This window comes from Ovis aries, chromosome 12 (genome assembly GCF_016772045.2).
Source record: "Ovis aries strain OAR_USU_Benz2616 breed Rambouillet chromosome 12, ARS-UI_Ramb_v3.0, whole genome shotgun sequence".
In the NCBI taxonomy this organism is placed as follows: domain Eukaryota; kingdom Metazoa; phylum Chordata; class Mammalia; order Artiodactyla; family Bovidae; genus Ovis; species Ovis aries.
Window position 1 is genome coordinate 79,759,813 of NC_056065.1, and position 12,597 is coordinate 79,772,409.

At 58.1% G+C, this 12,597-nt stretch overlaps 1 protein-coding gene across 1 annotated transcript in view; it reads right to left on the reverse strand.

Annotated features, from left to right (window-relative positions):
- Positions 1-12,597, reverse strand: part of LGR6 (leucine rich repeat containing G protein-coupled receptor 6) — a 74,372-nt gene extending 61,775 nt beyond the window's left edge. The window contains exons 1-3 of the mRNA XM_027976101.3: positions 11,389-12,597; positions 8,749-8,820; positions 3,212-3,283 (exon numbers count right to left, since the gene is read on the reverse strand). Of these exons, the coding sequence (XP_027831902.2) occupies positions 3,212-3,283; positions 8,749-8,820; positions 11,389-11,450 (206 nt within the window). The 5' untranslated portion in view covers positions 11,451-12,597. The remainder of the gene's footprint in view (positions 1-3,211; positions 3,284-8,748; positions 8,821-11,388) is intronic.

Below are 12,597 nucleotides of genomic sequence, written 5' to 3' on the forward strand. Positions count from 1 at the left end.
GTGCAGGGGGCTGCCCGCATGCCCACCCACCACCCACTTCGAAGCAGCCTCTACCCCAGACGCATGTAGTAATCAACTCCCAGAACCTTGGGAGATCCAGATAAAGCAGCCTATAATCACAGGGCCCAAAATAGCCATGCCAGGGAGGCCATCTGCCACCTCGGGCATCCCCTGGGACCCCGCGGCACGCCCCACAGCGTGGCTGGGCCGTGGGCCCTCTCTGGTGGGCAGGCAAGTTCGGCCATGCTAAGCACACCCAGCTGGTCACTTGAGAGCTCAGAATCAGCTTGGGGGCTGGCCTGTGGCTGAGCACCTCCAGGGTGAGAGCCGCCCAGACCTCTGGGCCGCGTCCCTCCTCCTGCCGGTGCGGACGCTGCTCTCCCTGCGGGGCTGGCTCACGGGCCACTGCCCTCACCGAGACTCCAGCCTCCTCAGTGCTCAACTCTACCCTGCCGCTCCCCACAGGACCCTTGCCCACCCTCCTCTGCCACCTGACCCCATGCTGGCTGGGAGGTGCCTCCCAAGCAGGCACGTCACCGTCATAACCCGCAGAACTTGTGGAGGGAAACTAGAGGAAAAAGGGTCTTTGCAGGGGTGAATAAGCTACAGACCTCAAGGTCAGACTGGATTATCGGGGTGACTCTAAATCCACCGTCATGCATCCTGAGAAAGACACAGAGACACACGCAGAGGACAGGGCACGCGAGGACAGGGCACGCGGCCACACGGAGCGGCGGCCACACGCCCGAAGAGGCTCCGCGAAGGGACGGCCCTGCTGAGACCTTTCTCTCTGGCCCGACTGTGCAGCTTGCTGTTTGAAGCTGCCCACATAGGGGACACCAACGCCCCCAGGTCACTCACACACCCCTGTCTCGCATAGCTGGTTCTCACTCTGCAGTGGGTGTCAGAATCCGCTGGGCGGGGGGGAGGGGGGTGGTGCGCTCATGAAAATGTGATCACAGTCCCGCCTTCAGAGTTTACGCTGTTGTGGGTGCAGGTGGGGCCTGGGAGGGCATGGCCGACGGGGCCCCAGCGTGGCTGCCCCGGGACCCCACCTGGAGAGCTGCGGCTCTATGTGGCCCCACCAGACTGTGCAAACCGTTCTCTGCCTGGCCTGTCCCCCAAAGACACCATCCTGGCCCCACAATGCCTCCCCTTCCTGCGGCACTCAGACCCAAGAAGCGCTTCCCCAGGGGACCCCTCCCACACACAAGCGTCTCCGCCTCCGCTGCACTGGGGGTCTGTAGCAGGGCCCCGCACCGCTCCGCTGCACCTCACATGGCTGGGGTGGGGCTGCTGTTTCTGAGAGAGCTGTTTTTGCTGCTGTTTCTGACGACCTTGAGCACAGGCAGCCTCACAGCCCCCCCCACCCCCCGAGATGGCTTGGGGTCTGACCAGGACCAGGGCTCTCAAGGGCCACCAGGACACCAGCGGCTCGGCAGCCCTGGCTCCCCAGGAGCCCACCCTGCCTCCTCCTTCTGGATGGCCTGTGTCCCCTGGGATTCCCCAGCTTGTGTGCAGTCCTCACCCCTGGACGATGGAACCAGGAAGCAAGGCCTCTGGGAGTAAAGGGGGGTGAGACAAAGGGTCTGCGAGGGGGCTCGTGCCTCACTTGTTCCAGCAGCCCAGCTGGGGGTGCAGACACGTGGGTGAGCACGTCCTCTAGCAGGGTGTGCGTTCCTGGGGGCAGGGGCACCGGATACACCATGGTCTAGAGCCCCCGACCGTCCGCCCCCCGGGCTGGTCATCTGCCCGCTCAGTCCCCCAGCATTGCCCTGGGACAGCCTGGTGTCCCAGGCTGGGCCCGGCTGCCCAAGTCTTGACCCCGGCTCTCCATGCACGGTCTGTGTCCCTGCCGCCGAGTCCTGCACCCGCTGGGCCTCAGTTTACCCATCTGTGACATGGGGGTGATGCATTACCAGTCTAAGTGCCCCACAGAGCCCCAGGTGTAGCGAGGTGTGTGTCCTGGTGGCTCACACATACAAACGGCCACGAGTGCTAGCCACCACAGGTTTGGGGGGCCACAGTTCCTCGGAGGAGGGTCAGTTGTATGGAACGCGGCGGGGCCTGCTTGGAAACTCACCCAGGAAGACCTTGGATCCCTGCCCCTGAGAGCTTGTGCACTGGCGGGATGACCCAGCGGCTCTCCTCCCCACCCCACCTGGCGGGTCCCCTCGCGGAGGGACTACCCACCGCACAAAGCCCCCCAGGGACCAGGCACTTGGGGCCGGGCCCTCCCCGCCCTCCACCCCCACCGCAGGCCCCGTCGCGTTTCCAAGGGCGGCAGAGGCGTGCTGTGCTGGTGCTGGCGGGGCCTCTGGCTGGAGTCAGCCCTCGTCTCCCAGCTCTGCACAGAGCCAGGGTGCTGAAGGGCGCACCTCCCGAGCTGTGCGGGCAGGACTCCTGACACTGGGCGCCTCTCACGCCAACCTGGGCCCCCCTCAGCCCAGGCCGAGCCTTTCTGGGCCTCCCCCGACCCAGGAGCTGGTTCCCCCGGGCAGGCTGCTCGTGGTTCCTCCTGGCCATGGCTCCACCCTGGCGTGACACGTCCAGCCTGGCACCCCCCACGCAAGTCAGGGAGGGGGCGGGGGCAGCTGGGGAGCGGGGAGAGGACCCACAGGTGGGGAGGCGCCACCCACTCCACCTGCCTCAGGGTCCTCAGGCCCTGCCCCAGCTCTGAGTCCCCCCAACCACCTAGTCTCCGGTCAAATCCAGCCGGCTCACGGGCACACATTGGGCACCAGCCTGTTCCAGGCCTGCCCGTGCGCCCAGCACCTGCCCTGAGCGCCGAGCGGCCAGACCCTCCGGCACTCCACCCGTCTGCTTCCGCCCAGGAACCGCGACGGCCCCAGTGGATGGACAGAAACCGCAGGGCTCTGGGCAGGGCTGGACGGGTCCCTGGTGGCCCATGAGGCGTCTGAGCTCAAAGCCCCGCCTAGCCTGGGAGCTGGCCAGGTCAGGGAGACAGCCCCGTCCGGCCGCGGTTCTGGGGCGGCAGCTTCCAAGCCCGCCCAGGCTCCGTGGCGGAAGGCCGGACGGCCCAGGATGGCGCCTGGGGCCACCCAGGGAGACCTCGTCCCCGCAGCCTTCCACAGGGGCTGGGCACCTGCTTGCACGTACACACCCCTCGAGGAGACCAAGGCCAGGAGCGCACCATCGGAACCTGGGGTTCAGGCCCAGGCAGAGGCGCCCAGCCCGCTCCCCAACTCACAGAGACTGCAGGCCTGGCAGCTCCCACAGCGCCTCCGCGGGGATCCCTCCCAGCCGGTTGTCCTGCAGCATCCTGTGAGGAGGAGAGGGCTTGAAGGACCCCACCCACAGAGCCCACAGAGCCCAGCCTGAGCCCCGAGCCCCGACTGTCCCCAGGAGTCCACAGGGCCGGGAGGCCACCTCCCAGGGGCCCCGGGGACGAGGCACCCGGGAAGACATGGAGGCAACACCCTGGGCAGCAAAGCGGAAAAGCAGGGCAGGGTCACCCGCCCCCCCCCCCCCCCGGCATCCCGGCCCAGAAGATGCCGCGCCTCCTCCCCAGGCCTCAGCCTCCTCTGCAGCCGAGAGCCTGCGGCTTCCCTGGCAAGGGGAGGCTGTGCAGGCGGCCAGGCAAACACCTTTGTAGTGTGCGTGTCTGCAGGGACGACTTGCGGCACCGCGTCGGCAAGCCAGCACAGACGACCCCGCAAAAGCAGCACATCCCGCCAGGCACACGAGCTGCTCAGAGGGCTGCCCTCTAGGCTGGCGGGGCTGTGAGTCTGAGAGCGAGAGGGGGAGAAATGCGGACCCCCAACCGACCCCAGGCCCCAGAGCCGTGCTCAGAACACTCAGAAAGCCACTCCAGAGCCCTGGGGCACTGGGCAAGGGGCCTGCTTGCCCGGCTCTAAGGGGGGCCTGAGTGGCCACTGTCTCTGGGGAGTCCTTCCCTGCTGGCCTCTGGGGGCGGGGGGGCGGGTATGCGGGCAGAGCGGAGGTCAGGGAAGAGCTGGGGGCAGGAAGGTGCCCCCAGGCCTGCACACCCACCCTTTTCACCCAGATGTGGGCGGCACCTCTGCTCTGAGGGCACTGGGTAGGGGGGTGCCTTCCTCAACCGCCCCCCAACCCTCGAAGCAGAGGAGGCCTGCAGGCAAAGAGCAGGTGCAAAGGCTGTGGGTGACTGGGGAGTCTTAGGGGTGCCATTGGGTGTCAGTGGAGCGCTGCCCTCAGCTCCAGCTGCTGCCCCTCCAGCCACCCAACCCGCGGGGCCAGCACCATGTCTAGGGGGCGGGATTGCAGCTTCAGGAGGCTTTGATTAGCTGCCTAAGGCAGGCGAGGAAGAAAGGCACGTCCATAAGCTGGAGGCTTAGACATGGGAAGTGAGTCTCATCTTCTGAAGGCCCAGCAGACAGACCCCCACTCTCCAATATGGCCACAGGCCTGGGCCTGCCCCGGGCAGGGACCACACCCAGCAGGCTGCCCAGGCTGTCTCTGGCTTGGGGGTGCCTCCCTGCCCGGGGGCAGCAGCACTGGGGGGGTGCAGGACAGACAGACAGAGGAGGCAAGAAGGACTGAGGGCTGGCGGGAGGCCAAGAGGAGGCAGGTAGGGCCGGGATGGGGCGCCCGCTGGCGGAGCAGGAGCGGGGAGGGGTGGGGCCAGGGCCCCAGGGCCCAGAGCAAGAGTGGGTGAGGGACAACACCAAGCGAGGAGGGAGCCTGGAGGCGGTGGGGCTGCCGACCAGCTGAGAGCAGGAGTCTCCCGGGCAGAGCGGCCAGGGCCACCCACCCACAGACAGCCTGGAGCAGAGAAAAGACCTCCTTCTAGATGGGTGCAGCCCGGGATAGGCACAGCAGTGGGCTGCGCGGGCGCAGGAGGGCCGAGAGGGGCTGCTCCACATTCAAGGTCAGGAGGGGCAGCCGTGAGGGGACACCCCTCGCCCAAGGTAAGAGAAACCCAAGTAAGACGGTAGGTGTTTCGAGAGGGCATCAGAGACAGACACACTGAAACCATACTCACAGAAAACTAGTCAATCTGATCACACAGACCACAGCCTCGTCTAACTCAATGAAACTAAGCCATGCCATGTGGGGCCACCCAAGACGGATGAGTCATGGTGGCGAGGTCTGACAGAATGTGGTCCACTGGAGAAGGGAATGGCAAACCACTTCAGGATTCTCGCCTTGAGAACCCCATGAACAGTAGGAAAAGGCAAAATGATAGGACACTGAAAGAGGAACTCCCCAGGTCGGTAGCTGCCCAATATGCTACTGGAGATCAGAGGAGAAATAACTCCAGAAAGAAGGAAGGGATGGAGCCAAAGCAAGAACAACGCCCAGCTGCGGATGTGACTGGTGATAGAAGCAAAATCCGATGCTGTAAAGAGCAATATTGCATAGGAACCTGGAATGTCAGGTCCATGAATCAAGGCAAATTGGAAGTGGTCAAACGAGATGGCAAGGGTGAACGTCGACATTCTAGGAATCACCGAACTGAAACGGACAGGGATGGGTGAATTTAACTCAGATGACCATTACATCTACTACTGTGGGCAGGAATCCCTCAGAAGAAATGGAGTAGCCATCATGGTCAACAAAAGAGTCCGAAATGCAGTACTTGGATGCAATCTCAAAAACGACAGAATGATCTCTGTTCATTTCCAAGGCAAACCATTCAATATCACAGTAATCCAAGTCTATGCCCCAACCAGTAACGCTGAAGAAGCTGAAGATGAACGGTTCTATGAAGACCTACAAGACCTTCTAGAAGTAACACCCAAAAAGATGTCCTTTTCATTATAGGGGACTGGAATGCAAAAGTAGGAAGTCAAGAGTAATTTGCCTGGAGTAACAGGCAAATTTGGCCTTGGAATGCGGAATGAAGCAGGGCAAAGGCTAATAGACTTTTGCCAAGAGAACGCACTGGTCATAGCAAACACCCTCTTCCAACAACACAAGAGAAGACTCTACACACGGACATCACCAGATGGTCAACACCGAAATCAGATTGATTATATTCTTTGCAGCCAAAGATGGAGAAGCTCTATACAGTCAGCAAAAACAAGACTGGGAGCTGACTGTGGCTCAGATCATGAACTCCTTATTGCCAAATTCAGACTTAAATTGAAGAAAGTAGGGAAAACCACTAGACCATTCAGGAATGACCTAAATCAAATCCTTTATGATTATACAGTGGAAGTGAGAAATAGATTTAAGGGCCTAGATCTGATAGATAGAGTGCCTGATGAACTATGGACGGAGGTTCATGACTTCGTTCAGGAGACAGGGATCAAGACCATTCCCATGGAAAAGAAATGCAAAAAAAGGAAAATGGCTGTCTGGGGAGGCCTTACAAATAGCTGTGGAAAGAAGAGAAGCAAAAAGCAAAGGAGAAAAGGAAAGATATAAGCATCTGAATGCAGAGTTCCAAAGAATACCAAGAAGAGATAAGAAAGCCTTCTTCAGCGATCAATGCAAAGAAATAGAGGAAAACAACAGAATAGGAAAGACTAGAGATCTCTTCAAGAAAATTAGAGATACCAAGGGAACATTTCATGCTAAGATGGGCTCGATAAAGGACAGAAATGGTCTGGACCTAACAGAAGCAGAAGATATTAAGAAGAGGTGGCAAGAATACACAGAAGAACTGTACAAAAAAGATCTTCACGACCCGGATAATCACAATGGTGTGATCACTCACCTAGAGCCAGACATCTTTTAATGGGAAGTCAAGTGGGCCTTAGGAAGCATCACTACGAACAAAGCTAGTGGAGGTGATGGAATTCCAGTGGAGCTATTTCAAATCCTGAAAGATGATGCTGTGAAAGTGCTGCACTCAATATGCCAGCACATTTGGAAAACTCAGCAGTGGCCACAGGACTGGAAAAGGGCAGTTTTCATTCCAATTCCAAAGAAAGGCAATGCCAAAGAATGCTCAAACTACCGCACAATTGCACTCATCTCACATCTCTCAAGAGTCTTCTCCAATACCACAGTTCAAAAGCATCAATCAAGAGATGGGAATACCAGACCACCTGACCTGCCTCTTGAGAAATCTGTATGCAGGTCAGGAAGCAACAGTTAGAACTGCACATGGAACAACAGACTGGTTCCAAATAGGAAAAGGAGTACGTCAAGGCTGTATATTGTCACCCTGCTTATTTAACTTCTATGCAGAGTACATCATGAGAAACACTGGGCTGGAAGAAGCACAAGCTGGACTCAAGATTGCCGGGGGAAATATCAATAACCTCAGCTATACAGATGACACCACCCTTATGGCAGAAAGTGAAGATGAGCTAAAAAGCCTCTTGATGAAAGTGAAAGCAGAGAGTGAAAAAGTTGGCTTAAAGCTCAACATTCAGAAAACTAAGATCATGGCATCTGGTCCCACCACTTCATGGGAAATAGATGGGGAAAACAGTGGAAACAGTGTCTGACTTTATTTTGGGGGGCTCCAAAATCACTGCAGATGGTGATTGCAGCCATGAAATTAAAAGATGCTTACTCCTTGGAAGAAAAGTTATGACCAATCTAGACAGCATATTAAAAAGCAGAGACATTACTTTGCCAACAAAGGTCCGTCTAGTCAAGGCTATGGTTTTCCAGTAGTCATGTACGGATGTGAGAGTTGGACTGTGAAGAAAGCTGAGCGCCGAAGAATTGATGCTTTTGAACTGTGGTGTTGGAGAAGACTCTTGAGAGTCTCTTGGACTGCAAGGAGATCCAACCAGTCCATTCTAACGGAGATCAGTCCTGGGTGTTCACTGGAAGGACTGATGCTAAAGCTGAAACTCCAATACTTTGGCCATTTCATGTGAAGAGTTGACTCATTTGAAAAGACCCTGATGCTGGGAGGGATTGGGGGCAGGAGGAGAAGAGGACGACAGAGGATGAGATGGCTGGATGGACTGACTCGATGGACATGAGTCTGAGTGAACTCCGGGAGTTGGTGATGGACAGGGAGGCCTGGTGTGCTGCGGCCCACGGGGTCACACAGTCGGACACAACTGAGCGAGTGAACTGAACTGACCCCTCGGTGACCGCCTTGTGCAAAGAAGGCCGCAGGTCAGGGTGTGGCTGTGGGGGCAGCAGGGCAGGGGGACAGCTCACCGCTGCAGGGGGGCTTCAGGCGCTCCGGGGTCGGCCCCCAGGATCCACTTCGCCCCCAACCCGGGGTCAGGCCCTCCAAGGACCTCCCCAGCCTGCCCTCGGATCCCCTGCGTGCGTTCGTACTTCCTTTCAGGCATACTCTTCCCAGGGACAGGGCGCGGACTAGGGTCTGGGAGAGGCTGCCTTCACGTCCCCTCCCTCAAGGGGGCTGTGGGGCCAACGAAAGAGCAACACAGGGTCCTCTTCCGTCCTCATGTTCCTTCTGCTTCCAGGACACAGATGCCTGGGAACTGGAGCGGGGGATCCCATACTGCGGCCAGAGAGGAGGGCCGGGGTTCAAAGGGAAGGGCAGTTAAGAAGCCAGTGTGGAGTCTGCTCTGCAGGCGCAGTCCAGCTCCTCCCGGCCTGAGACGCCTGGACCTGCGGGCCACGTTCACGGTTCACCACACTCCCTGACACTGTGGTGTAAGCATCGGGGCTGTTAAACATCTGTTTGCGAACCACCAACTTTCTTACCGACAAGGCAAAAGCAAAGACCTGGAAATAATTAAAGGGAAAAGTGAAGATACGGAAATAAGCAAGCCAGTGGCAAAGCAAGACACAGGCTCCAAGCCTCCATCTGCCCAGAGTCCTCAAAGCTGAGTCTCCACGTAACGTGGGACTTAGACTTACAGGATTTTCAGGCTGCTGAGGCCAGAGAACGCTTGTCCCGGGATGTGCGAGAGGTGGTTCCCCGAGAGGCGCCTGCGAACCAGAGAGAAGAGCGGGTGACGCTGGCGGGCGGCCAGGCAGGGCGGTGGCCCCACGCAGTCCCGGGATGCGGGTGGGGAGGGCGGTGGTGAGACTGCCCTGCTGACCTCACAAGGACCCCCACTTGCTGAGGAGGAAACCGAGGCTCAGTTCAGTGTGTGGGCATCTGGCAGGCCCGATTATCTCCTGGGCCACGTCCACCCACAGCCTGCCCTCTGCTGTCCTGTCGGCAGATGCGTGGGTCTCCCTGAGCCCCAAGCTGCACGGCCAAGCCCACTAATCTGGAGAAGAAGCGGGCTGTACGCACGAATCTAACACTGTGGTCTAATCAAGCACTTCCACACTGGCCACGAGTGACCATCGACTCCAGAAGGAACAGCTGAGACGGAGCGCGCCCGACACACGTCCCCACCGGAGTCTGCACGGCGCCTGGGGGCCTCCGAAGTCCCCACGGGCATCGCCAGGACTCAGCTCCCAGAGGCCTGCTGACCTGGGAGCTGGGCTGGCACAGCTCAGAGGCTGTCTTTCTTAATCTCTCCACTGAGAGTCTCGAGTTGACACTTATTGTTTTTCCTTTCGTTTTGCTTATTTATTTTACTTCATCTCACTTCATCTCACCTCATTTCCCTTTATTTCATTTCCCTTTTTCATTTCATTTCACTTTATTTTTTTATTTCCCTTTATTTCTTATTTCCCTTTATTTCATTTTTTTCTCTTTATTTGGTGGAATCTTCATTTTGCTTATTTTACTTCATCTTATTTCATCTCATCTCATTTCCCTTTATTTTATTTCACTTTATTTCCTTTAATTTCACTTTATTTCATTTCCTTTTCATTTCATTTTTTATTTCCCTTTATTTCATTTTTTCTCTTTATTTCATTTCCCTTTATTTCATTTCCCTTTATTTCATTTTATTTCCATTTCATATTTAATTTCCTTTTCACTTTTTTCATTTCCTTTCTCTTTATTTCATTTCATTTCTCTTTATTTCTTTTTTTATTTCCCTTTATTTCACTTTACTTCCCTTTATTTCATTTTTTATTTCGCTTTATTTCTTTTTTTTTCTCTTTATTTGGTGGAATCTTCATTTTGTGACATGCGGGCTTCTCTCAAAACTTCCTGTTTCAAAAAAGGTGCTGTGACCTTTGGGGTGTCCATGCTTGGGTTCTGTACGAGGGCATTTTTGCCTCCAAAATGGGCCAACAAGCCCCTCGGGGACTGGAGGACAGAGGACCAGCCCCGGGCTCAGGCTGCGCGCGTCACCAGCCCCCTCCGCGGCCTCGCTGTCCCTTCCCCTGAGAACTGCCCATGGTTCCTCCAAGGGGCCTCTCCCTGCTCCGGGCCAACGCTCGTCCTGACCCGAGAGTCAGCGTCCACTAGGCGTTGCTCATGCGCTTGGGCAGGGCAGGGTGCCCTCGGGGGCCTGTCCAAGGGCCAGTGGGAGGGTTGGGGGGGGGAAGGGCTCAGGGTGCAGGTGGAGTGGTGAGTGTTTCGAACCGGGAGCCTGTGATCTGAGAGCTTAAGCGAAACCAGCAGAACCCCAAGATTGATGGTGCCCAACATGAACCAGCAGGCTGGAGTCCTGGGGATCAGGCAAGGAGGAGGGCGGGGTGGGAAGAGGGTGGCCTGGCTTCCCCGAGGAGACAGAAGGCGCTCGGCCGAGGAGCTGACTCACTCATGCACGGCACTAGCTCGTCCGACCAGCAGGCAGGCTTCTAGGCTGTCGGAAGGGACCAACCAGGGAGGGCTTCCTGGAGGAAGCGGGCCTTGCGTTGGCCCTGATAAGAGTAGAGAGATAACCTGCTAGGCTGGAGAGGAAACTGGCTCCCATGGAGCACAGCTGGCTGGTGGGCTTGGGCCAGGTGAGGGAGGGTCCTTGAAGCGGTTTTTCCGGGTTGTGGCGAACCAGAGAAGGCTTGTGAGCTGGTGAGAGCCACCCGCAATGGACAGAGTGTATCAGAGAGAGGGCAGCGGTCTGCCCTTATGCGCTGGGCAGCCCCCAGAGGAGGTGACGTAAAGGGGGGATGGGGACGAGGGCGCACTCGCTGCAGGGAAGAACCACCAGGACAGGGACTGGCCAGCGGCCAGACCCGGGGGACAAGGGCAGGTCAAGGACAGCCCCAAGGAAAGGGGCTTCCCTGGTGGCTCAGCTGGTAAAGAATCCGCCTGGCATTTGGGAGACCCGGGTTCGATCCCTGGGTTGGGAAGATTCCCTGCAGAAGGGAAAGGCTACCTACCCACTCCACTATTCTGGCCTGGACCGTATAGTCCATAGAGTCGCAAAAAGACCCAGCGACCCTCACTTTCAAGGAAAGGAGAAGTGTTGACAGAAAGCTGGTCAGCTTCAGGGAGGTAGAGGCTCACGTCCGAGTTCCTGGGTCCACGCTGCCCCAACTCAGCCTCACACCTCGGTAGGCGGTGCTGACCCTCTCTCAAAACGGCTCCTTCCGCCGGACTCCCCCTCTCCCCAGGGAGCCCAGTGCCCTGGTGTCAGAGGTTACAGTACCCCTTCCAGCCCTTCCCGACAGCCCCTCCCACCCCCGACCAAGGCCTCTACTCACAGCTCCTCCAGGAAGCGCAGGTGGCGGAAGACGCCAGGCCAGAGTTCCGTGAGGTTGTTCATGCTCAGGTCTCTGCGAGACAGAAGCAGGCAGATGAGCAGACCGTGTCACCCAGGCCCGCGGTGCTCCCCGAGGCTCTCTCCTCCCAGTGGGATGGGCCATGATGAGAGCCGAGGAGGAAGCTGATCCCCCAGCAGGGATGAGCCAGAGAAAAGTTCACAGAACGTTAGAGCAGGATGGGGCTACTCAACACGCAGGACTCCTGTGGACGCTTTATCCAAGCCCCCATGGGCTCCTGGGACCATCCCCAGACTGGCCAGCGAGATTCGACGGCCCTCTAGGCCTGCAGTCTCTCTCTCCTGCTGTCCCCCCACCGCACCCCCAGGCTCCTTCTCCTCTTCTCCATCCAGAGGGCATGGGATCCTACCGAGTCCCGCCTGGACTAGCTGCCTTCCCACATTATGAGAGACCCTGAGGGTGGCTTCCGCGCCACGCCTCCGAGGTACCCTGCACACAGATGATCACGGCAGGACAGCCAGCATCTGCTGGAGGTCCATTCTGCCCAGCGCCGGCGGCCCTTTATCCAAACAATCCTACTGATTCTCCCAACGACCCCAAGGTGGATACCAATGTTGCTTGCACTTTACACTGAGAAAGCAGAGGAAAGACTGAAGCCAACTCTCTCCTTGATTTACCCACCTGACTGAGGGCTCTTTACTCTCTCAGTCACCAAGTCCATAAAAACGGGGGAATGCCCCCAAACTCCTAGGGTCCTTGTACGGATTAAGTGAGCCAGTGCCTACAGACTGCCTGCCAGAACGGGCATAGCATCCCCTCCGCCTCCTGCCCCTCAGTGACCAGTGGGCAAGAGCCCCACAGTCTGCGGCCGGCCGGCCCCAGGGTCTTCCTCCCAGCCCGCGCCGGAGACTGCATGCGTGCGTCTCAAATCTTGGGATCCCTCACAGCAGCCACTGGCCTCTGTCAGCTCCCTCCTCCCAGGGATGCACTTTCACCGCAGACCCCAGGGTCTCCATTTCCTGCAAGAAATGCCTGTGCTGAGGTGTGTGCTGGACGCGGGGTGTGGGGCAGGAGCTGGGGGCCCAGCTTCCACGGATGCAAAGGCTGTTGAGGCGCCAGCGTTTTATCCCTGGTAAAGCGGGACAGATCCTGAGGAAGGCAGGCGCCCCGTGCGGGCAGAGGCGAGGGGCC